A 24,931-nucleotide genomic window follows, 5' to 3' on the forward strand; every position below is an offset into this window, starting at 1 on the left:
TGAAGAGGTGTTATATAAAGGGATGAATAGGTAGTTCTTATTCATGTCTCCACATGGTTTATAGCACTCTAGCAAATCCCACCTTTGTAATGGCTTTCCCATGCTGAAATGGGAGCGGGGCCTGCTTTTCCCTCAGTCACATATGAGCCCCCCTTCCAACCACTAAGATAAAGACGATATGGTCGGCCTTCCCCCCCCCTCTTGATTCAGTTTTTTGGTGGGGCCTTCAAAGGTACCTCACACAAGCTCTTTTGGCCACAGTCACTCTGTTTGCTAAGCTTGCCTTCTTTCACTCTACTTCGCCTGGTGGGTACCACCCTCTGACTCCCCCATGGGCTCTCTAAAACACCCCCCAATCTCTGCCATGTCATATGTTCTGTCTCTCCCTTTCCCCCAGCCTGGGCGGGGGGGGGGGGGGGGGGAAGGAGAAAAGAGAAAAAAGCAAGAAAAGGTGCAGGTGGCAAGAGTCCCGGGGTAATGATTAATCGTGGGACACGCCCATTGCTCAGTTGCTAGCCAGTGGGACGAGCAGTAAGCGACTGGCTCAGAACCTGCCCCGGTTCCGCAGGAGAGCAGCAATGAAGAGAACCCGCCATCTCAATCGACAATCTTAAAACCAATCTTCTTCTTCGCCGAGAAGTGGGGGCCGGGCCGGTCTTCCCCGCTAGGGCCCGAGCTCAGAGCTCCTGCCCGGCGTAGCAGCGGGGCGGCCCCGGCCCCTCGGAGGCAGTGTCAGGTCGGGGCTCCGCGATCGACCCCCTGCACCAGGCGCGGCGTCCAGCAGGGCGGAGCAAGGAGGGAGGCGGCGCCCGGCCTCCGCTTCCCGCCCTCGTCCAGCGCGGCGGCGCCCGCCAGCTCCTCCGAGGCCCGCGCAGCGCGGGAGGCCAAGGCCCGGCAGAAGCCGAGGCTCCGGGCAGCTGCCCAGGCGGGAATGGCGACCGGCCCGGGCAGGGAGTAGCGGAGCCGCGTCTCGTCCTCGGGCCGCCATGAGGCTGCTGCGGGCCCTGCTGAGAGGCGCCTCCCCGCCCAGCCTCCCGCAGCAAGTGGATTTCTACTCCCGCTTCTCCCCGTCGCCCCTCTCCATGAAGCAGTTCCTGGACTTCGGTGAGTGCCTGGCCCCAGGGGCCCCGGCTCCATCCGGGCTGCAGCCTGAACAGCCGCCCCGCCCCCGGCCTGTGACCCCGCGCGCTGTGTGGCTGCCAACACCGCCTCAGCTCAACGCCCCCTTCGGCCCCGGTTTACCTGGAGCTTTCAGGCAACAGGCTCCTCTTCCCCCCTGCAGGGTCCGCACATCGCCCCCTCCTTCCGTTCCTGGTGCTGCAGACATGGGGAAAGCATCCGGGCCCTGTGCTGAGGAGAGGGTAGCTGGGCGTCTGGGTCCTCAGTCCCTATGTCTCAGCAGGAGCCTTGCTCAAGAGTGCTCTGGCCTTCTCCCCATGGAGCCTAGTTGGCTGCTCTCCCCCTAGGAAGGGGGCTGGTGGGGCAGGCAGCCAATCAGACGGGGGTTTCCAGCTTTCTGGCCCCAAGCTCTAAAAAGGGGTTACAGCTGCAGCCAAAATGGAAACACTAGTGAACAAATGGTGACAGCTGGCCACAAAGCAGAATATCCCGCTGAGCTTTTAAAGTTCTAATTGCAGTCTGCCACTAGAGAACAAAGTGCCACACACAAAACAATCTTAGAGGCAGACATTAGAAAGCTTATCACGTGAGCCTGGGTATGGAAGTCACAATCCAATGCATCCAGCTTCTGGAAGTTCATCTCTTTGATAAATTCTATGCAGACATACCTGGGAACTCTAAGGCTACGTCTACACTGGCCCCTTTTCCGGAAGGGGCATGTAAATTTCACTAGTCGTCGTAGGGAAATCCGCGGGGGATTTAAATATCCCCCGCGGCATTTAAATAAAAACGTCCGCCGCTTTTTTCCGGCTTTTAAAAAAGCCGGAAAAGAGCGTCTAGACTGGCCCCGATCCTCTGGAAAAAGCGCCCTTTTCCGGAGGCTCTTATTCTTACTTTGAAGTAAGAATAAGAGCCTCCGGAAAAGGGCACTTTTTCCGGAGGATCGGGGCCAGTCTAGACGCTCTTTTCCGGCTTTTTTAAAAGCCGGAAAAAAGCGGCGGACATTTTTATTTAAATGCCGCGGGGGATATTTAAATCCCCCGCGGATTTCCCTACGACGACTTGTGAAATTTACATGCCCCTTCCGGAAAAGGGGCCAGTGTAGACGTAGCCTTAAGTGAAACACAGGCCTCTACTATTTCAGTTAAGGAATCTCTCAGCTATTGAAAGTGATGGAGTCCCTTGTCCAGTCAACATTTTTTACATCATTATTCATTTTACAATATGCTATGTAAAGACAAGTGTATCATTAATATATAAAAAAACTATTGTAAATTATATTAAACAACTGCAGAATTACACAGTAATTCTATTTACACTATGTTTGAACAAGGATAGCAGTACTGTTCACAATTACAGTAGTTTATTTTTAAAAGTGTTTCCCATACAGTGGAAATTTACTTTAAATATTTTCCTAGAGCAAATCAGTAACTTCTGGCCATCAGTGTTAGATATAAGGTCATAGATAACCTGAAAAAATGGTCAAAATATACCAACTTTTTGTCAGGTTCTCAAAAGCTAGAAACAAGTGGCTGAGGCTAAAAATTGTAGTAGTAGATGATACAGGTTTGTGTTCAGGTGTCAGAATCGGACAAAAATACACAATCATTTTCTGTGCATTACAATAGAATGGCATTTTCAGTCTGGATTTTCTTTTTAAAAGCTGGACCATTCACACTGACACAACTTGAATATTTCATACTACATCTACATTAAAAGAACGTACAGGTAACAAAATCATATGATGTCATACAGGATGCATTGATTTAAGTAAAAGCAATTTAAATCACTGATTTAAATGAGTAAATAGGAAGCTTTGATTGTGCTTGCACTTTTAAGTTATTGTCCTAAAGAGCTGCTGATTCACGTCTTAGTAGCTATTAAAACGATCAGCAAGTAAACAAAGCCTTTGTATTAAATTTGGTGCTTCTTTTTTCTAATCATGTAGATATATTGTATCTACACACACATTTAAGCATTTGGACAGCTTAAAATATGTAGTATCTAAATAAATGTTATTAGATTTATTTAATTTTTTACTTGTCATCCAAATTGAACTTGACATAAATCACAATTCAAATGCAATTAAAATGCACAAAACTAACATTTTAAATGGATTATTACATAAGAATGGCCATCCTAGGTCAGACCAAACATCTAGCTAGCCCAGTATCCTGGCTTCCAACAGTGGCCAATGCCAGATGCCCCAGAGTGAGAGAACAGAGCAGGTAATCATCAAGTGATCCCTCTCCTGTCATCCATTTCCAGCCTCTGACAAATATGCAAGAGACACCATTCGTACCAATCCTGGCTAATAAACATCGATGGACCTAGCCTCCATGAATTTAACAGGTTCAAAAAAGAACTAGATAAAGTCCTGGTTTTCACAATATCCTCTGGCATGGAGTTGCACAGGTTGACTGTGCACTGTGTAAAGAAAAACTTCCTTTTGTTTGTTTTAAATCTGCTACCTATTGTTTTAAACTTGCTACCTCTTAATTTCATTTGTTGACCCCTAGTTCTTTTATTATGGGAACAAGTATATAATTTTTTCTAATTCACTTTTTCCAAACCAGCCATGATTTTATAGACCACCTAGTCTCCTCTTTTCTAAGATGAAAAGTCAGTCTTTTTCATCTTTTTTCATATGGGACCCATTCCAAACCCTTAATAATGTTTGTTGCCCTTATCTGAACCTTTTCTAATGCCAATATATTTTTTTGAGATGAGGCAACCACATCTGTATGCAGTATTCAAGACGTGTGCGTACGTGGTTTTATATAGAGGCAAAAAGATATTCTCTGTCTTACACTCTATCCCTTTTTAAAAGATTCCTAATATTCTGCTTGCTTTTTTGACTGCTGCTGCACATTGAGTGGATGTTTTCAGAGAACTATCCACAATGACTCCAAGATCTCTCTGTTGAGTAGTCATAGCTAAATTGGTTCCCATCATTTTGTATGTATAGTTGGGATTATTTTTTCCAATGTGTATTACTTTACATTTATCAATATTAAATTTTATTTCCCATTTTGTTGCCCAATCACTTGGGGCACCTCTATACAGCAGGGTTAAAGCTGAAATAAGCTACGCAACTTGAGGTATGTCAGTTGCATAGCTCAAGTCAAAATAGCTTATTTTGGCTTTTGGCGCTGTCTACACAGCAGGAAGTCCGAGTTAGAGCACTCTTCCTCTGTCTTCCCTTATTCCTTGTAAAATTAGGGTTACAGGAGTCCGAGTAAGAAGTCCTCCAGCTCGTCATTATTTAGAAATAAACGGTTGTAGTGTAGACATGCACTATCACACTGCTGTGTAGACATAGCTTTAGTTTTCTGAGATCTTTTTGAAGCTCTTCACAGTTTAATTTGGTCTTAACTATCTTGAGCTGTTTAGTATCATGTGCAAATTTTTGCCATTTCACTGTTTACCCCTTTCTCCAGATCATTTATAAATAGATTGAATAGGATTTGTCCCAGTATGGACTCTTGTGGGACACCACTGAACTAAAACTACCTTAAGTATGCAATCATGGTAGGGCTAAGTATTATCTAGATCTGGGGTGTCCAAACAGTTCTGAAGTGAACTAGCTACTAGTTCTATAGTAAATTAGTTACACGGAACCCACCAAATAGTCACATTGTTCAAGCCAACTAGCCATACTCAACCAGCCAAATAGCCACGTGGCTAGTGTGTTGGACACCATGGATCTAGATCATCCCTGACAGGCATTTGGAGATTTTTAAGAGCAAGTTAAACAATGATGGAGATTCCACAGTCTTCCTAGACAATTTATTCCTGTGCTTAAGTGCCATGACAATTAGGAAGGTTTTCCTAATGTGCAAACTAAACCTCTTTTGCTACAATTTAAGACTATTGCTTCTTGTTGCGGAAGAAAACACAGTCTTCACGTTGTGTTTGTCTCAGATTTGCCAGAGACCCCTTTATTAAAGAAAGTAAGCAGCTGCTGGGAGAGTCATCACTAACTGACACAGACAAATTGCACAGTTAAGAGAGCTCCTCCCTCTCCTCCCCCCCGCCCTTCAGCAGGAAAATTACAGAGTTGTTATAGTTGGTATACAGCATAGGTTTCTCAGTCCCAAATAAGGAGACAACTACCAAATTAGGAAAAAGCAAGGTCACTAAAACAAAAAACATATCTAACTGTAGTTAACCTGATTGTTCCAGTTTTCTCACAACAAAGAACACTAAGCATTTTCCTATCTTTACTCAACAGCATTTTCCTTATCTTTTCTCATCCCTTTCTCGGGCCTCCAAGCAGGCATGCACATTTAGCCAGAGTTTTAGGCCTAATTTAGGGCCTCGCTTATTCAGATTCTACATTGTCCTATCCTCAGAGATTAAGTGCAGTTTTTCTCCCGCCTCTTTGTAACAACTTTTTATGAACTTGAAAATGGTTATGTCCCCTCTGTCTTCTCTTTTTAAGACTAAACAAATGCAATTTTTCCATCTCACCTCACAGGTCATGTTTTCTAGACCTTTAATCATTTTTGTTGCTTTTCTCTGGACCTTCTCCAGTTTGTCCACATCTTTCCTGAAATGTGGTGCCCAGAACTGGAATCAGTACTCCAGTAGAGGCCTAATCAGCGCAGAGTGAAGAAGAACAATTACTTCTTGTGTCTTGCTTACGACACTTCTGCTAATCCATCCCAGAATATCTGCTTTTTTTGCGACAGTGTTACAATATTGGCTCATGTTTGGTTTGTGGTCCACTATGACCCCCAGAAACCTTTCCGCAGTACTCCTCCTTATGCAGTCATTTCACATTTTGTATGTGGGAAACTGATTGTTCCTTCCTGAGTGAAGTACTTTACATTGTTCTTATTTAACATTATCCTATTTACTTCAGACCACTTCTGCAATTTTTCCAGGACATTAATTTCATTCCTGCCTTCCTCAGCACTTGGAATTCTTCCAGCTTGGTATTGTCTGCAAACTGTATAAGTTTAATCTTTACATTATCTAAATCATTGAGGAAGATATTGAACAGAAATGGATTCCTGCAGAACCCCACATGTTATGCCCTTCCAGCATGACTACGAACCATTGATAACTACTCTCTGGGAGCAGTTTTCCAACCAGTTTTGAATTCACCTTCTAGTAGTTCCATCTAGGTTGCATTTCCCCAGTTTGTTTATGAGAAAGTCATGCAATACATTATTAGAAGTTTTACTAAAATCAAGATATACTACATCTACCACTTCCCCTTGTCCACCAAGCTTATGAAAGAAAGCTATCAGGTTGGTTTGACATGATTCGTTTTTGATAAATCCATACTGATTGTTACTTATTATGTTATCTTCTTGATGTTTGCAAATTGATTACTTAATTATTTGCTTCGTTATCTTTTGGGGTACAAAAGTTAAGCTGACTGGTCTGTAATTCCCTGGGTTGTCCTTATTAGGTATGTTAAATAGTGTGTAATTGAATACTTGTGTAATCACATACATTTTAGCGGTTACACTTATGTAACAATAGTTACAATAGTCCCTGGGGGCGGGGCTGGCAACAAGTGCACTCTGTTCCCATTCCTACGCTGTTGCTTCTCTGTCAGGCATCAGCATAGGGTGGTAGGCTGGAGTTAGTCCGCTAGGAGATAGGGATGTTAATTTTAGATTAATGCGCTAATTGAATAGTCAGTGCAATTTGCATCGACTATTCGATTAGTTGTTAAGAGCACCTTCGCCTTTGAAGTGTAGCAACAGCCCTAGGGCTGCTGCCAAACTTCAAAAGCGAAAGTGCTACAGGAGCACTCAAGCAGTCCCCCGTGTTCCCTGAGGTGTTCAAAGTGGTAGAGCTGCATGGTGAGCCGGGGAGTCCCCAGCTGACCCCGGGCTCCATGCAGCGCTGCCACTTTGAAATTCTGTGTGCAGCACGGGGCCAGCTGGGGACCCAGGCTGCACATGGTGTTTCAAAATGGCAGACTCTGGGCTCCATGCGGCACTGCTGCTTTGAAGCACCCTCTGTTCTTCCCCCTCCTTCTGATAGAGGCAGCGAGGTGCGGGGGAAGCAACTAGTTGATTAGTGTGTCGACTATCCAATAAGCATTTCCTTATCGGATAGTCAACTAGTAGTTCACATCCCTACTGGAGGAGCCGATTTAAAAACCTGCTGCAGCCTGGCTCCATCCAGCCGTTCTGCACTGCTGCCTCTGGTACAAAGGCAGCAACGTAGGGTGGGTGTGAGCTCCCTGAGGACAGAGGCTGGTCCATGGGATGCGGAGCAGTTTCTGTGCACCATGGGCTCAGACCCCCTGTGGACAGGGGCTTCTGCCACAGAGCAGCCACTGTCTGCAGCAGACCCAGGCTCACCATGGACACAGGATGCTCTCTCCCTTCCTGGCTATTAAGCCGGCTCCTGCCTGCCTCTATAAGAGGCAGCAAGGGGGGGAGGCGGGTCCTCAGAGCTGGCACATGCAAAGAGCTTGCTTGAAAGTCCGCTCTTCATGCATCTCGGTTTCCGTCTGCCCACCTCAACCTCCATGCTGTTGCCTCTTTATCAGAGGCAGCAGCACAGGAGTGGGCTGGGGAGAGGAGGCGGATCCAGTGCTCGTAGGGAGCTGGTTTAAAAGCTGGCTCTCTGTGGGCACCTTCTCCCCCCCCCCTCTCTCCTTGCTGCCTCTGATACAGAGGAAGCAAAGGTGTGGCGGAATGCATATAGTTGATAGGATTAACCAATAAGCCTGGGCTTATTGGTTAATCATGTAGTTGTCTTTACATTGGCATCCCTAGTTCTTATTTCCCTTTTTATAGATTGGTATTATATTTGCCCTTTTCCAGTATTCTGGAATCTACCCCTCAACCATGTTCTATGACTTTTCAGAGATAATTGCTAATGGCTAAGATATCTCTTCAGTCAGTTTCTTGAGTATTCCAGGATGCATTTAATCAAGATCTAGTGACTTGAAGACATCTTATTTGTCTAATTAAATTGTTCTTTTCCTGGTTTAGCTTCTGATCCTACCGTATTTTCACAGGCACTCACTAGTGTTCTAGTTACCACCAATCTTCTTGTTGAAAACCAAAACAAAAAAGTCCTTAAGCACCATTGTCATTTCCGCATTTTCTACTGCTATTCCTCCTCCCCTCTTGAGTAATGGTACGATCCTATCCGTGTTTTTTGTAGAATGTTTCTTGTTACCCTTTATGTCTCTGGCTAGTTTGATCTTGGACCTTGGCCTTTTAATTTTGTCCCTGTATACTTGTGTTACTTTTTATATTCATCTTTTATAATTTGACTTAGTTTCCACTTTTTGTAGGACTCTTTTTTTTTTTTTCAAGATCATTAGTGATATCTTGTGTAAGCCAGGGTGGTCTCTTGCTGTACTTTATTTTTCCTGTGCAGTGGGATAGTTTGCTCTTCTACCTGACATGTCTCTCTCTAAAATTGCCAACTCTCTTGAATTGTTTTTCCCCTTAGGCTTGCTTTCCATGGGATCTTACCTGCCAACTCGCTGAGTTTGCTAAAGTCTGCCTTCTTGAAATCCATTGTCTTTATTTTGTTGTTCTCCAACCTACCATTTCTTAGAATCATGAACTCTGTCACTCAAACTGCCTTCCACTTTCAAATTCTCAACCAGTTCCTTCCTATTTGTCAAACTCCAGTCTAGAACAGCCTCTTTCCTAGTAGCTTTCTCTATCTTCTAAAATACAAAATTATCCCCAATACATTCTAAGAACTTGTTGGATAATCTGTGCCTTGCTGTATTACTTTTCCAACAGATGTCTTGGGAGTTGAAGACCCCCATCACTACCAAATCCTGTGTCTTGGACGATTTTGTTTGTTTTAATCTAGTCTATTCTCCCATGCTGAGGTAAAACAAACATTTTTTTGGATGAATGATAAAAATCTGTATTGGGGCTGTGAAGGCACAGGATTCTTCAGATCCTGTTGATGCACACTGCTTTATGGTTGTGTGTGATATCCCTCGTCCTCCCTCCCAATGCCATAATATTATTTGTAAGCAACTGAATTATTTAATTCACAGTGAAAAATCTTTTCTAAAACATAATTGTACCTCAGTGACAAGGGAACTAGCACTTCTTGACTTTTGCTTTGAAGTGAAATAATGCAGTTTTACAAAGGGTCACTTTCTAGTTTATACCTATGTTCCAACATAGTCTAATTTAACGTCAGGGCCAGACCAGAAAATTTGCAGGAAAATACTGACCTATAGCTGTAAAAAGATGTTCCACAAATGTTAATATCATGCTGATTTTTTCCAAATATATTTTGGTTTTAGGATCTGAAAATGCTTGTGAAAAGACTTCATTTATGTTTTTGAGACAAGAGTTGCCTGTAAGATTGGCAAACATAATGAAAGAAATAAGTCTGCTTCCGGACAACCTTTTAAAAACACCATCAGTTCAGCTGGTGCAAAGCTGGTAAGAACTGTCTTGTATTAATTTATTTTACTTTTAAAGGTTATTGCAAGTGCACTATGCACCTGCGTAAGAAACTCTTCACATACTTGTCTATTATATGGTGGTGTTAAAACAGTATCTTCTGAGTGTGATTGTTACTATCTAAAATTCTATTTTGAAAATATCCTGATCTATATTAATAGATTGAGAGAGTGTTGAGTATTTTACTTCTGGCCGATCATCATGTTTTTACGCCTTGCTTTTCTTTCAAGAAAAAAACAGACTAGTCTGTTTCACTTCATTCCATAGTTCATATTATGTCAATTTCATTCATCCTTCTAATTAATCAACGCACTTTTACGATATTTAGGTTGAAGACACTGCGAAGGCATTTGTTTGTTTTTTAATTTTAAGGCCCAAAGAGAGACCATCATAATTTAATCTGACCTCGATAACACACACCATCTCAACCATTAGTTTCAGCATCAAGCCCATAACTTTTATTATGACGTGTTTTAGAAAGATATCTACCTTGATTTAAAGATTTTGAGAGATGGATAATTAATCGTATCCATAGATAAGTTATTCCAATGGTTAATTGCCCTGACTGTTAAATTTTTACCTTAGCTCTAATCTGAATTTGTCTAGATTCAGCTTTCAGCCACTGGCTATTCTGTCTTTCTGCTAGATTAAAAAGCTATCAAACATTAGGTACTTTTCAGCTGATCAAGTCACCTTTTAACCTTCTTTTTGAAAATAAGTAGATTAAGCTTCTAAAGTCTGACTAGAAGCGTGTTTTCAAGATCTTAAGTCATTCTTTTAGCTCTTTTCTAAACCTTTTCCAATTTTTCAGCGTCCTTTTTGAAGTGTTGACACCTGAAGTGATGCGGTAGTAGTCTCACTAATGTTGCATAGAGAGATATCATCTCCTCCCCCCGCTTGATGTTCCTCCATTTGAATATTCGGAGATTGTATCATCCCCCTTAGTATCACACACAAAGGCTTGTCTAGGCTCCCCTATGCCAAATGTCCCTTGAATCTTTACATGTATGCTATCTTGAGTCTGTTATATACAATATGTTTATCCCTTAGTTTAGATTAAGCACCCTGAACTGCTCTAGATAGTCTGTCCCGCCCCCACCCAGAAGATTGGTTCTCCTTCTTCTCAGATGATGGCAGACCGAGGCCCACATTTTCCTTTCTCCATTGACGGTGATCCAGTGTTCCACAAAAGAACAGGTTAGACAAACAGGGATGGTCTAGATCAGGGGTCTCAAACTCCCAGTCTGTGGGCCAGAGTGATTGCACAGTCCGAGCTGGGATTCCTGGGGGGTGGGAGAGCTGTCCGCTACTGGTCCCCAAGCTCCACCTCTTATCACTGTGCTCTTCCCCCGAGCATGCAGTTTGGGGAATCATGGGGGGAGGGGTTTGGCACATGCAGTGGAAGCAGGTGCCCTCACCCGTGAGGACAGAGGAAGTGCTGTAGCCAAAATATAGTACAGTAAACTTCCGATAATCTGGCACCTTTAGGACCCAGGGGTCAGTTTCAGCAGCGGCTGAATCGGGGACGCCTGGGGCAGAGTAGCTAGGGTGCTGTTGGGTTGGTCCTGCAGTGCTGAGGGGCGGGCGCTACGGGACCAACGCTGCAGCACCCCAGCTGCTCTGTCCCAGGCGTTCCCGATTCAGCCACTGGAGTCAGCCACTGATCAGTTTCAGCAGCGGCTGACGTGGGGATGCCTGGGGCAGAGCAGCTGGGGTGCTGCCAGGTTGGTCCTGTAGCGCCACCCCTCGGCGCTGAGGGACAAACTGGCAGCACTCTAGCTGCTCTTCCCCAGGCGTCCTCAAGAGCAGCTGGGGTACTGCCGGGTTGGTCCTGTAGCGCCACCCCTCGGCGCTGAGGGACAAACTGGCAGCACTCTAGCTGCTCTTCCCCAGGCGTCCTCAAGAGCAGCTGGGGTGCTGCCGGGTTGGTCCTGCAGCCCCGAGGGGCAGCGCTACGGGACCAACTCGGCAGCACCCCCGCTGCTCTTCCCCCGGCTTCCCCGATTCAGCTGCTGGTCAGTTTCAGCAGTGGCTGAATCGGGGAAGCTGGGTGCAGAGCAGCTCCAATTGTCCAGCAGCCGGAGCACTTCTGGATTCCTGATGGTGCCAGACCATCAGGAGTGCTGGAGCATTGGATGCCGGACCAATGGATTTTTACTGTATTTTGGTATTGGTATAAGAATATAAGTATGATGTATAATTACTTGCTTATAAGTTTTTTTTATATGCTTCTATCTTCTGTTGTCTCTCTTCTCACTTCTTGGACAGAAAGGATGTCAGATTCTTGCCTCCCTCTCCCTTTAAGATCTTGGAGCCTTCAATGATCTGCAAAATGGATCTATTTCGATTACATAAATCATGAAAATATTGGATTTTGTTAAGTCTGATTTTAACAAATGTTGGCCCAGTCAGTCATGATTACTAATAATTAATTTTGCAAGACATTTTTTAGAGAGTTACCATTGCTATACTGAACAATCATGCACTAGCAGTGAGATTAAATACATAGTGCAATTCGGAAGGTTTTTCCATTTTTAGGTTTGTTACTCACACCTTCTTTTTTTGAATTCTCTATAGGACTACTTTCCTTAGGCAGTAACGTTTTTGTTTTACTGTCACATTTAAATACTGATTAAAAACTTTCAGAGATTAGCTCATTTTCTCCAATATATCACTTAAAATAAATCACAGCATTTACCATATCAAATACATACATTTGGCTGGGGCTTATTTGTTTTGGCTTTGGACTCACCCACTGCCTGTTTTCCTGTTTAGAATTCCACTCTCAAACTACACATAGACTCTCATTTAGCAAACATCATCCCTTTATGGCAGGGATGGGCAATAATTTTTTACTGGGGGCCACATTGGAAATTTTTGAAGTGGCCCCGGAAGGGGCGGAGCCTCAAGTGGAAGGGGCAGGGGCAGGATGCTTCCTCACCCACAGACCTGGATTAGTCTGTGGGTGGGGGAGCGCATGGAAGTCTTACCCCCACCCTTCCACAAAGAGAACTAACAGCTGTTCTGAATCGTCAGCTGTCCTGATTGGCCTGGGGGTGGGGGAGCAGCAGGACCTCTGTGGGACAGATCAACCTGCTTGGCGGGCCAGATCTGGCCTGTGGAGGCCCTTTTGCCCAGCCCTGCTTTATGGGTTCTGGCCTACTCTACAGTTTTCAGCCTCTGGCTGGGTGTTAGCGGTCCTCCCTGCAGCCTAGTGTTTCCTGAAGACTTATTAAGGTCCCATCCCCTCATGGCAAATAGCTCAAGTCATTTGCCCATCTTGCTTATACAGAAAATCCTTTCTCAAATGTTCTCTAGCTCTGTTATATGAGTATTCCTGTAATATGAATATCTCTCTCTTTCTAACTGAGCAGACTCCCTTTTATCGGAAGTACCAGTGTTGATCTGAGGATCATGCAGCTTGCTGATTATAACCTGACCCTGACCTCGAAACTAGGGATGTAAGTGACTAGTCGATTATCCGATAAGCAAATGTTTATCGGATAGTTGACTAGGGATTCGACTAGTCGCTCCCCCCTACCCTCACTTGCTGCTTCTATCAGAGAGAGGCAGAAGTGGGGAAGCAGGATCTGGTGCTGGGGGGAGCTGGTTTAAAATCTGGTTCCCTCCCTCCCCCACCAGCACCATCTCCATGGGGAGAGAAGCGGGAACACAGCAGGGAACTGGTGGCGCTTCTACCTTTGAAATGAAGCAAGAGAAGGGCTCTTGCTACAGTTTAAAAGCAGAAGCGCTGCGGGAAGCCTGGGGTGAGCTGGGGACTCAAACAGTCCCCTGCTAGCCCCGTGCTCCCTACTTTTGAACATTTCAAAAGCAAACTGCCATCGGGAGCGCAGGGCCAGAGGGGGACTGTTCGAATCCCCTGCTGACCCCACACTTTGCTTTTGAAATGTACAAGAGCCCTCCTGGGAGGTCTTTTAGCAAACTAAAAAACTCACTTCATCAGATGATGGCAGGAGAATAAGCCAAGGTATTTTCAGCTTACCAGAAATTAATTTGGAAGTTGAAAGTGCCCAAAAGCAGGAACTGATAATGAAAATACCTCTTTAACCATACCTATAACATGACTGTTTTGAGTCCATGCTATGGTTCTTGATTATAAACTAAAGAAATGTTTAAAAGAAAATTGTTAATGTCTTCACAAAATAGAAGGATTTGAATGGAATATCATGGTAAAAATCTAGCACACAGGATTTATATTTTAGGTATGTCCAGAGTCTTCAGGAAATCCTTGACTTTAAGGATAAAAGTGCAGAAGATTCACAAATTATTCATAGGTAAGTGTGTTTAACATTCTTTTAAATATATATATTTATACACACTGGAAAAATGATGGTTCAGATGAACAAAATCTCTAAGGATATGTCTGCTCAGCAACTTGGCATCTGCATCTGGCCATGCCAGCAGATTTCATTCAGCCTTTGGGACTTGGGCTGTATAGCTTTCCAGGCTCGTGTGGGAGCCAGTTCCAAGAACCTTCCAGTCTGTGGGGCCCTAAAGCCATCCCAAGCCTGGAAATCTACACAGCAGTAAAACAGCTCCGTAGCCTGAGCCCTGCGAACCTGAGTTTTCTGGCATGGGCCACCTGTGGGTGTCTAGCTGCTGTGTAGACATACTTTCATGTCATTGACCTTTTAGTAATGAATCATAACAACAACATGACTCTGTTTTTCACTAAATCAAGAAAAAAGAATGTTTCCTTTTGTTTGATTTGTCAACAGTATAATTGTGTTCCAAAAATCTCAGTTTCTGTGAAACTGGAGAAGTCGAGAGTGAGTAGAATGGTGTGGTTTAGGAAATGGCACGTGCAACCTTTTTACTTTTAGTCCAGGTCAGGTCACCAGTGTCTGAAGGTAGTTGCTATCTGACAGCCACACATTTGATCTCTGCAAACATTGTTGGTCTCACTCCAGTTCTTATTGAAAAATAACTATAAAACCCCCTATTATATATGGCACCCTTATTGGAAATTTCAGTTTAAATGAGACTCAAAAGAGGGATCTGTCTTTTTCTGCTAAGATGGTTCTTTGCTATATCAGTAAAGAGTGGGCTTTGCTGACAGGAATTTAATGAGTGTTAAATTCACTTGAAAGTGAAAAATTGACAGTTCTTTCATGTTAGGTTTACAGATACTGTGATAACAATCCGGAACCGACACAATGATGTCATTCCTACAATGGCTCAGGGTGTGACTGAATACAAGGAAAGCTTTGGTGTTGATCCGGTGACCTGTCAGAATGTGCAGTATTTTTTAGATCGTTTCTACATGAGTCGCATTTCAATCAGAATGCTCCTCAATCAACACTGTAAGTACCACTGTTAAAAGGGAAAATCATGAATGGGAACGTGTTGGTATGTCTTATCTTTAGGTATTGATTATTTAGTTAAATATGCTGCTTGCAGCATTTTCTTGATCCCCTTAGAAACTCCTGAGTGTGCCTACAAAGCATTTTTTGGGGCCATCAGCAAAGCAGATGAACCATTTTTCTTTAAGGTCGTCATAGCCAAAATTATAAGCTATGCTCATTCTTTTCCATTCAGCAGTGCTTCCATTCAGAAGACATGAAAACTGAAAATTGTGAAATCGCATTGCCTATTAAATGTTATTTTCTTTGTTGGCAGCTTTGCTGTTTGGTGGGAAAATTAAAGTTAATCCAGCTCAGCCCAAACACATTGGAAGCATTGATCCTAACTGCAATGTTGTCGAAGTTATTAAAGGTAAATTCAGGCTGACCAGCTGAACAAGAATTTTGAAAAAAAGTACATTAAAATTTAGAACTAATATACATCAGATTCTTCTTATATCTTAATAATAATCTTATGTGGAGCAGAAAACTCCAGTTCAAATTTAATAGTTCTACCAATATTTCAGTTTTTGTGAGAAAATATAAAAGGTCTGCAATAAGAGTGCAGGATGTTTTTGTTTTTTAGTTCACATTCTTTTCAATAAACTACAAAACATCTTAAAGAAGAGGAAGGATATGTATTTGTTGTTTACATTTTTCTGTCTTGATTTCCTATAGATGGCTATGAAAATGCTAAGAGACTTTGTGATTTGTATTACATGAGCTCTCCAGAACTTATGCTTAAAGAGTTGAATGGTAAGTGTACGTGGGAATTGTGAATCCTGCTTCAAATGAGGAAGCTTTCTGTTAGTTTTTCAATGCTTGCTCCAACACAGTATTTTTCAACATGGGGTCTGCAAACTATGCGTGAGAGATCTGTGAAAGATTGACATTATCATAGAACAAGTGATTTTCAACCCTGGATCTATGGACTGGGTCTAAAATTTCCCCTTGGATCTCCATTAGACTTTAGGGGTTTGCAAATGCAAAAATGTTGAAAATTCACTGGTCTCACAGCATTGCAATAAATGAACAGGAATGCAAAGGAATGTTGACATGGTTTTTTATCAACATAATTTTAATTACATGACTTTTTTCACATTTGGGGAAAATTATTTATAACAGGTCAACTATAAGGTTGGTATTTGTAAAATTGAGGTTCTGCTGTAAAACTCTAGATATACCAGGTCTACTGCAGCTACCTTATCCACTAGGCCAGTAACCCTGTGAAAGGAGGACATTAGGTTAGTTTGGCATGATTTTTTTTGTCAAATCCTTTTTGGCTATTACTTATAACCCTGCTATTCCCAGGTGTGTACAAATTTGTTTCAGTATCTTTCCAGGTATTGAATTTAAATTGATTGGGCTATAATTCCCTAGGTTCTTTTTTGTTCTTCTTTTTAAAGAAATCTGATATATTTGACCTTCTCTAGTCTTCTGGGACCTCAATGGTCCTCCAGTTTTCAAAGATAATTACTAATGATTCCAAGATTGCTTCAATTAGTTTAAGTACCCTAGGGCGAATTTCATCAGAAATTGTTAATTTAAAAAATATTAATATGAGTTAGATATATTCCACCTATTCTTTATCTGTTTTGGCTTGCATTCTTTCCTCCTTGTTGATATTGTGTTGAATAGTTGGTGACTGTTAATTTTTTTATGAATATTGAAATAAAATAGGTAATGAATATTTAGTCTTCTTGATAGCATCAGTTTTAGCTCTTCTTCCCTCTAAGCGGAGGATCTACATTTTTTTTCATTGTTCTCATGCTCCTAATATATTTAAAGAATCTCCTCTTAGTGCTTTTCACGTTAGGTGTAACTCATTTTAAACATTTGCCTTTCTAATTTTGTTACATGCTTGTGCTGGGCTTTTTTGTACTCATCCTTGGCAATTTGTCCATATTTCTACTTTTTTCAGATCTTAAAACCTCCTCATGGAGCCTTATTATTGTATTAGGGTTCGTCCACGCTGCATAGCTATTTTGTGTAGCTACCCTGCGTCTACACAAGCCGCCTGTTTTTTTTTTAAGTATTTTTCGAAATAACAGACGTGATTAAGGGATGGCTTGAAATTGTGCATTATTTCAAAATTTGGCGCTGTATAATGCACCAAATTTAAAATTTCAAAATAAGATACGCAATTTACGTAGTGCAAATTGCATCTCTTATTTTGAGTTCAGGGTGCTGTGTAGATGCAGCCTTAGTGTTGTTCTTACATTTCCTTTACATCGGGATAGTTTGCAGTTGTGCCTTTGATATTGTTCTCTTGGAAACTGCCAGCTCTGAACTCTTTTTTTTTTCCCCTCAGATTTTTTTTCATATTGCATCTTATTTACCAGTCTAAGTTTGATCATCTGTTTTGAAGTCCATTGTCTTTACTCTGCTGCTCTGACCCCTTCATGCTTTTTGATAACTCATTCGCACTAATTAACTAGAATTGTGTTTATTATATTATGTGATTGAATTACTTATTAATTTTATACTTAGCATTTATATTTTTTAGATTTTAAGTACACTACTTACGCTAGGTCCTCCTATATTGTAGTTATGCTTTAATGTAGTCAGCTGGTTTTATGATTAGTGTTAATTACAGGCATTAAATTCATAAAGTATGGACATAGGTTAAAACCACTAATTGTAACTGCAGTGTAATTAATTATTGTATAAAACATTTTCAAGACTATCTTTTTAAAAATGGTTATTTCCCTTTCCCAGTTATCTTATTTGAAAATATTGTTAGTAATAACTTAGCTGCTTCTTATTCCCTGGAAATTGTAGGGCACTCATTCAGTGTCCCATAATCTTGTTTCTGACAACCCAGTCTCTACAACAGCTAATCGTGATAGCACAAAGATAAGATTTAGACTTCAGATGATGAATAAATGACTTGATGTTCTATGTGCAACACTTGCTAGCTGAGATTCTCCTGTGCATTATGACTGCCCCGTTCCCATTCTGGCAATACATCCTGGACCTAAAGCTGACAGCCAGCTACAAGAGGATCATCTCAGGGTAGGGGTAACCTACCGTGGAGAAGAGCTTCTAAACATCACCTTGTGACTAGTGCAAAGTGATTTTCTGCATCTCAAGAATGTTTAGCTACTATAAAGGTACCACAAGGCCATAGCAGCTAATGCATCTTACACTTACTTAGTGCCCAGTGATGGAAGCACAACAGTAGTTCAAAGCCACTTTTGCACTTCCCAGATTCTGGGCCAACTGTGCATGCTTCACCCATTATTTGCATGGCTAAGCTGAGAATTGAGGCCCCCTATAGTAATTTTAATCAAAGGTAAAATAGTGCTGCAGCCTGAGTGAGGGATAAGTGTAGACGTGGTGTATGTTAAGATCCAATATATTTGATCTGCGAGGGTAAAAATAATTTTCCATATTTGAAATCCCAGATAGCAAACAGCACTAATCTCTAACTGCAGTGGTTTACCAAATGGAAAAGACTATTACAAATGTAATTAGCTTGGTAAACTGATGGAAATGTTTTTAGAGCCAGTAAACTTTTCCACGCCCTGGTCCTGGATTAATGATAAAAAAGGGAGGAAAATCCACGAAATATTACTAATAACTTGTTTGTTTTAAAGAATGAGAACAAAGAGAGATTTCAAAACCAAAATGAATAGTATTATCTACAAATAGAATATTTATTAGAGGTTTTTGGATACATCAGATCTTTAAATAGACAAATTAATCCAAGACCACATTGTACTGAAGTTATTGCTTAGATATATTCTCAAATGCAACATTAGTAGTAGTGGGAATAACTTTTAAAATTAATTCAGACAAGTTAAAACAAGCTTTTCAGAATTGTGGAAGAACATAGATTTTGAATGAGTTTTGACAAACACAAGAGTAACAAATGTTTCCATGATTTCTATTCAAATTCTCTTTTCATTTCCCTGTACTTTATCAGTGAAAACAAAGAAAACAAAACCAGATTATATTTGTTATTTGAACTGCTTGAATGTTGCCAAAACTAAAAGTAGGCCTCCACTATGTTGTCCAATTAATTAGGTTACTTTCTTTTCCAGCAAAATCATCAGGACAATCCATGCAAGTAGTATATGTACCATCTCATCTCTATCACATGGTTTTTGAGCTTTTCAAGGTTTGTGCAGTAGGATCACACAATATGCATGACATGTTTGTGTACTGAAATGTGTATTAATTTGGCATGTTGAACCAATTAAAAAAAAAGCAGCTTGCAAATTTGTACCTGCAATTGTAAGATTCAGACTGCACCCATAGATCAGATAGAGGTCTAAATCTTATCATTTGTACACAAATGACTGTGTGTAAAATCAGAGGCTTTGAAAATGTGGCCTTTATCTCAATTGTTCATACAGGAATACTAAGACTTACACATCAGGCCACATCTCTTCGGAGTCTTTTCTAACATATAGAACCTGTGCATGCTGTAGTTTAGTGAAACTAGTGAAGCAATTCAGAACTAAAGCTGCACTCTTTCATATGCCTGTAAACTAATTTTTTTTTCAAATTGACTAGAGAAACAGTGAATTTATGATATTGCAGAAGACTGGTCATTGAGAGAGAATGTAAAACTTTATTTTTCATTAACAGTTGCTGGTATTTTAATTCCAGCGGCTTAATTAATCCTTGGAGAGAAGATGTTTCTGTAAGAATTCAGATCCTCGCCCCTTAGCATGAGGTTACCTCATGATCTACATCTCCCTGTTTTCCTAAGTTGACATGCCAATAGCATAAGTTAAAAGTTACTGTCAAATCTATGATTTGATTAAAACTCTTTATTGTATTTTAATTTGAAATATCTCAGAATGCAATGAGAGCCACCATGGAACACTGTACTGATCGAAGCATTTACCCTCCAATTCAAGTACATGTCACATTAGGCAATGAGGACTTAACTGTGAAGGTAACTACTTTGTTTGCTGTTTAATTACTTTGATGGAAAACAGTTCAGAATCTGTGGGGAATATTTTACTATGAATTGGTGATGTGACACTAGCTGGAACTTGTACCAGTGCTTATAGTGGATTGTGTGAGGAATAAGCCTGGGATTTCAGGCTTTGGGTCAATTATGTGTGGGAACATCATAAAGATGTCAAGTCTTATGTGAATGGAAGATGTCTTTTTACCATTTCAACATATTTATTCTTTTGTTACTATAATGTACATAAACCATGCTTCTGTTCAAGGGTAGAGTGTGAATTTAGGAATGGAAGATAGCCAAATTTGTAGTTTATCCAGAGCAGGTGTCCTGTGTGACTGCTTGAGAGAGGTGTAGCACAGATGTGGAATAAAGCAAGTCCAGCGCAGGTTAAACCTACTAAGGTAGGCCTTGCCTTGTAGATATCTCTTTTCAGTGCAGCATTTCTCTTATGTGGCTAGTGTTGGGTATCCAAGGTTGGTTGTAGGTTTTCCTTAACATTTATCTTTACATAAGAAGTAGAACCAAATCTTCAGATTTGCTCTAGTAGTAAATAAGTACTAATACACATTGCACTATGTATCCTCTTTCCTAAGTGCTGGCTAAAGCACTGAGAACTTAGCACCTGAATCCTACAGTTCAATGACCATTGCTGACTTTTACTCAACCTGACTTCCTTCACATGGAAATTAGAAACTGGAAGGAGGGTGAGGAAGTAAAAAGCAGAAAAAACATGTAAATGGGGAATGTGGATGTGAGCCTCCCAACCCATGTCAAGAGGGGGGTTGTGCTGCTGCGCTAAAATGATTAGTGAAAGGTGGACTTCAGAGACTGAACACCATCTTAAGCTGTAACTTAAAATCACCATCTACATGCTATTTTTAGTGTAGCTGGGATTTGTGTATATATTGCTGTGATTTATCAGCTGATGGGTTTTCTTTATAATGATATGATAAGGACAAGTTGAGACACTAGAGTCCTCAGACTTGTTTTGGACTTTATTCTTTATGAAAATCAGCTTGTGTGTGTTCTCTTTTAAATGGAACCTGAAGTTATTTCTGTGCTCATTCATTTTGTAGATAAGTGATCGTGGTGGTGGCGTTCCTATGAGAAAAATTGATGTACTGTTCAACTATATGTATTCAACTGCACCACGTCCTCGTGTTGAGACATCACATGCAACACCTCTGGTCTTTATGAATTTACTTCGTTCTCTTGTATATTTTTAATAGTAGGGAAAGCAGAAATTACCTGTATCTTTGCGGAAAAGTGATCTGGCAGTTCTGGTGTTAATTAAAATGCGTTTCTGAGAATTTTTTTTCAGCATTAAACAGAATTTATAGCCTTAAAGATAAATAAGAAAACCACTATTTTTTAATATTTACCAAAATTCTGCTTCTTCAAGCTCTAAAGGAGAGAATAATGAACAACATCCCTTGAACTGTGGTAGGAGTTACCATTATCTGTTTGAGAGAGTACAGGATTGCTAAACTTTGGTCCTGGAAGGATAGCAGAAAAGGAAACTAACTCAGGGATTGTAATTAATTTAATTTAGGGTTTTAGGAACTTCTGGTTTTAAAACTGCCTCTTCTTTTGGATGAAGTCCCTGTTTGTCATTTTGAGTGAAATAACTGCAGTTTTCAGTCGTATAATCCTGACAAGAACAAAGCGATATGAGACGTGGTCATGCTAATAAAGAGCTTGCTCCTGTGGGCCTCTCACACACCTAGTTACTTCAATGGATGCTTTAAGGTAGGACTGTAGCATTGGACCCACTGTTATTAACTTCTAGTTGATGTTACCATCACATTATTCTGCCTTGGAACCCCTCTCACCCCATTATTCAAAATATTGGCCTATTTTATTAACAATTTTCTATATACAATTGGATAATTCACACCAGCATAAAGCCATCAACATGAGTGAAAGTTTCCTTAATTCAAATTAAACGGTTGCAGAGAGAGTGTGCAAATTAACCAGCGATTAAGTTAAAGGCCTATTTCTAATTTTTGCTCAGTGTATCATTAATGACTTAGGACAGACCCCTGTCCTGTCAGACTTTTTTTACAGTATAGGCATAAGCAAATTTAAGGAGGGTTGCTTCTTGATGCACTTACCCTGTCCTTGGCAATCCTAACATCTCTGGTTTAAGTCTCTGCCTTCTTGCAGCCAGACTAGAATTGTGCCTCCATAGGAATATAAATCATCCAATGTTCTGCAGCAAGGCAGAATACTTGTACTAGAGCTCTTGCCTTAGGATAGCTGCATTAGCACCAACTGCATTATATAGTAACCCTTTGGAGGGAGGGTTCACTCCATGCAGGGTCTAGGCTCTGCACTCCCCTTCCATTGAAAAGCTAAGATGATTTTTGGGTAAATGAGTAGGAAAGGAGGGAAACATGGAAACTTTAGAGTATGGAGGAGAGTAATAAGATTTAGAGTCTTCACCATCTTTCTGATCCTATATGTCAGGGGTTCTCAAACTTTGTGATACTGTGAGCCCCCTCTAAGTTGCTTACGACCCCCCAGAGGGGTCAGGACCTACAGTTTGAGAAACACGGCTATATGTGATTGCAAAAGCTAACATGTATTCAGCAATATGTTGACCTTACTTGGATTGTCTCTAAATTTAAGGAGAGCTGATATTGGTCTGGTATGTTGGCAATTCTTTTGCAGATGATGCAGTTAACTCAAGTGTGTTTTTTCTCTCTTCTGTCTTCCCTTTTATCAGGCTGGGTTTGGTTATGGTTTGCCTATATCACGTCTGTATGCACAGTACTTCCAAGGAGATCTGAAACTCTATTCCTTAGAGGGTTATGGTACAGATGCCGTTATCTACATAAAGGTATAGTTTATTACCTTAGGGTAGCAGTCTTAATATAAAATGTAATGTAAATAAAACAATTTAATATGCTCAGCAAAATGTCCTCCACCTAGCTTATGTTCTCTTTACAGGCTTTATCAACAGAATCAATTGAAAGGCTCCCTGTGTATAACAAGGCAGCTTGGAAACATTATATGGAAAACCATGAAGCAGATGACTGGTGTGTGCCAAGCAGTGAACCAAAGGACATGACCACATTCCGCAGTATATAACTGTCCAGTATCCAGAAACAGGAAACATACTTTTGTTGTTTGCAAACACACTGCTTTGCTGGGTTACACCAAATATGGTTCAAATTCTTTGTGGAAATGTTTTTAGTGGGGAATAATAGGAAGTTGAAGTCCAGAACAGTTTTATAATACTACCTTGAGTAATTAAAGCAAAGTATACAGTTTAGGAAATACACTTGTAATTTGTTCCACTTTGTATTTTCAGTTTACTTTCCTACCTAGAACTAAGGAGCAGTAAAACTAGATTTTAAACAGGGTCCATGGCAACTTATTTCTCAGCTGCTTTGAATAGCACAAATCACACAACTCTGCTAATGAAAGCATTATTCAAATACCAGCTAGCTAGAGACACCAGTTATTTGTACTGAGCAGTGGATGAAGTTCTCAAATGATCTAAACATTGATGGATGAAACAATTAAGTAATTTAAAGCATTAATAGACTTATAAATTCAGTCAGGCAACCTTTCACACTTCTCAACCATCTTCTAGCCAAGGAGCTCAAAAGTGTATTGCAACCTTGAATAAATTTAGCAAAATTAGAAGCAAATATTTGAATTTAAGTACAGATGCTCCAGTAGGTAATCATGTAGTTTCATTTACTGAAATCAGTGAATTTGTGTGTACTACCAGCATTAGATGCACTCAGAGGAACAAGGCAACAGCTATAAACTATTAAGTTGTGTTGTATTTGCCTATACAATTTCAGCTCTGAAAATAATTTTTTAAAATAGCTCTTTTTGAAAATCCACTCTAAATGCTGCTTTTGGTATAAAGCGTTGTAGGTATCTAATAGTTACAGGTCTTCTGAGAACTATATTGAAAATTCATGACAGACAGAAGATAGCATACTTAATGTGAAATAGTAGCTTCTCAGGGTTTATAATAAAGATTTACAGGTCATGTCCAAATATCATTTGTGAGTAGTGAGTAATTTTGACACTCTGGTGAAACCTTGAGCTCGGGGATCATTTGTTAGGTGACACCAGTACTACTGTTAATAAGCAGAAGGTATTGCAAAATTTGTTTCTTTACTGGGCAGATCACTGAAATAGCTGGACAATGGGTCTACCCAGTTAACCAGCTTTTCAGGTTTATCTAGAGTGCAATTAATGTCAAAATATCAGTTTTTGATATACTGTTTTTTTTTCTTATAATATTTCAGGTCTATCCGCTCCCTTTCTAGTGAGGGATGCAACCATGCTGATACCTTCAGCTTTGCTGTTGACCACACCAGCTATTTAAGACCATATAATCTCCAGGTCATAGATATACATCTCACTCAGTTCTCATTTCCCCAAAACTCAGAATGCTACAGTGAAGCACTTGCAGTCCCAGTGCCTAACAGATGACCAATGCTTAATTCCTGTATCGGTGAGGGATGTGGATGTGCCACCTCAGAAAGCACGACCTATGTTTAGCACTCTACCAGATCAAAATAGAGTAGAGGATGGTGGTCTGCCTGATCACAACCCCGTGATTTATTACTGAATAGAGAAGGAAAGAGACTGGAACAGTAAGTATGTTACAGTCCTATTTGCATGGGATAACATCAGGAGAATTCTCATCTGCAAATTGAGACTAGATACTCCCTTACATCAGAGGAGTGTTTGTTACAAACTTAAGTTTTGTTTGTGAGGCCCAACACCATTGTAAATACGTGTCAAAAAGGCAATATTTATTTCCTATAACTGAATCCGGGCAGGAAAAGAGTTTAAAAAATGGGGTCAAATTTTATATAAAGGAGGGGAGTGTTTGCTAAATGGCTGCAGCTGTCACTCTTGACAACCTAATGCTTAAAGTAACAGCATGGGTTTTTAAAATGAAAAAAGTTTCAAAGCTTATGTTAACATATTTGAACTTTTCAGGAAAATTTGTATAAAATTTTGAAATATTTAATTATACTTGAATTCAATTAAACCGATTTTAGTAACGTTTAAGAACAAATATGGCCAATCATTCTATGGCAAAGCATCGTAACAGTTTGCCT

General features: G+C 40.7%; 1 protein-coding gene and 1 long non-coding RNA gene across 4 annotated transcripts in view; one reads left to right on the forward strand and one right to left on the reverse strand.

Moving 5' to 3' along the window:
• The window catches only part of LOC149524064 (uncharacterized), a 115,030-nt gene extending 113,395 nt beyond the window's left edge, over positions 1-1,635 (reverse strand). Inside the window, exon 1 of the long non-coding RNA XR_016350048.1 lies at positions 1,243-1,635. This is a non-coding gene — a long non-coding RNA (uncharacterized LOC149524064). The remainder of the gene's footprint in view (positions 1-1,242) is intronic.
• PDK1 (pyruvate dehydrogenase kinase 1) lies at positions 536-23,852 on the forward strand. Of its 3 annotated transcripts, XM_006116470.4 has the most exons (12): positions 537-1,104; positions 8,859-8,950; positions 9,380-9,521; positions 13,766-13,837; positions 14,682-14,866; positions 15,183-15,278; positions 15,584-15,661; positions 18,952-19,028; positions 19,716-19,814; positions 20,909-21,019; positions 22,561-22,674; positions 22,785-23,852. In XM_006116470.4, the coding sequence occupies exons 3-12, from the start codon at positions 9,412-9,414 to the stop codon at positions 22,923-22,925; spliced, it is 1,083 nt and encodes a 360-aa protein (XP_006116532.1). In that variant the 5' UTR covers positions 537-1,104; positions 8,859-8,950; positions 9,380-9,411; the 3' UTR covers positions 22,926-23,852. The 3 variants fall into 3 exon arrangements, 2 of the variants coding, with proteins under 2 accessions (XP_006116532.1, XP_006116531.2); XM_006116469.4 differs by lacking the exon at positions 8,859-8,950; XR_012905216.2 differs by lacking the exons at positions 8,859-8,950; positions 22,785-23,852 and having other exon boundaries at positions 536-1,104; positions 20,909-21,581.
• The last annotated feature ends 1,079 nt before the right edge of the window (positions 23,853-24,931 follow it).

The sequence above is a fragment of the Pelodiscus sinensis genome, chromosome 7 (genome assembly GCF_052426305.1).
Source record: "Pelodiscus sinensis isolate ZL-2025 chromosome 7, ASM5242630v1, whole genome shotgun sequence".
NCBI classification, from domain to species: domain Eukaryota; kingdom Metazoa; phylum Chordata; order Testudines; family Trionychidae; genus Pelodiscus; species Pelodiscus sinensis.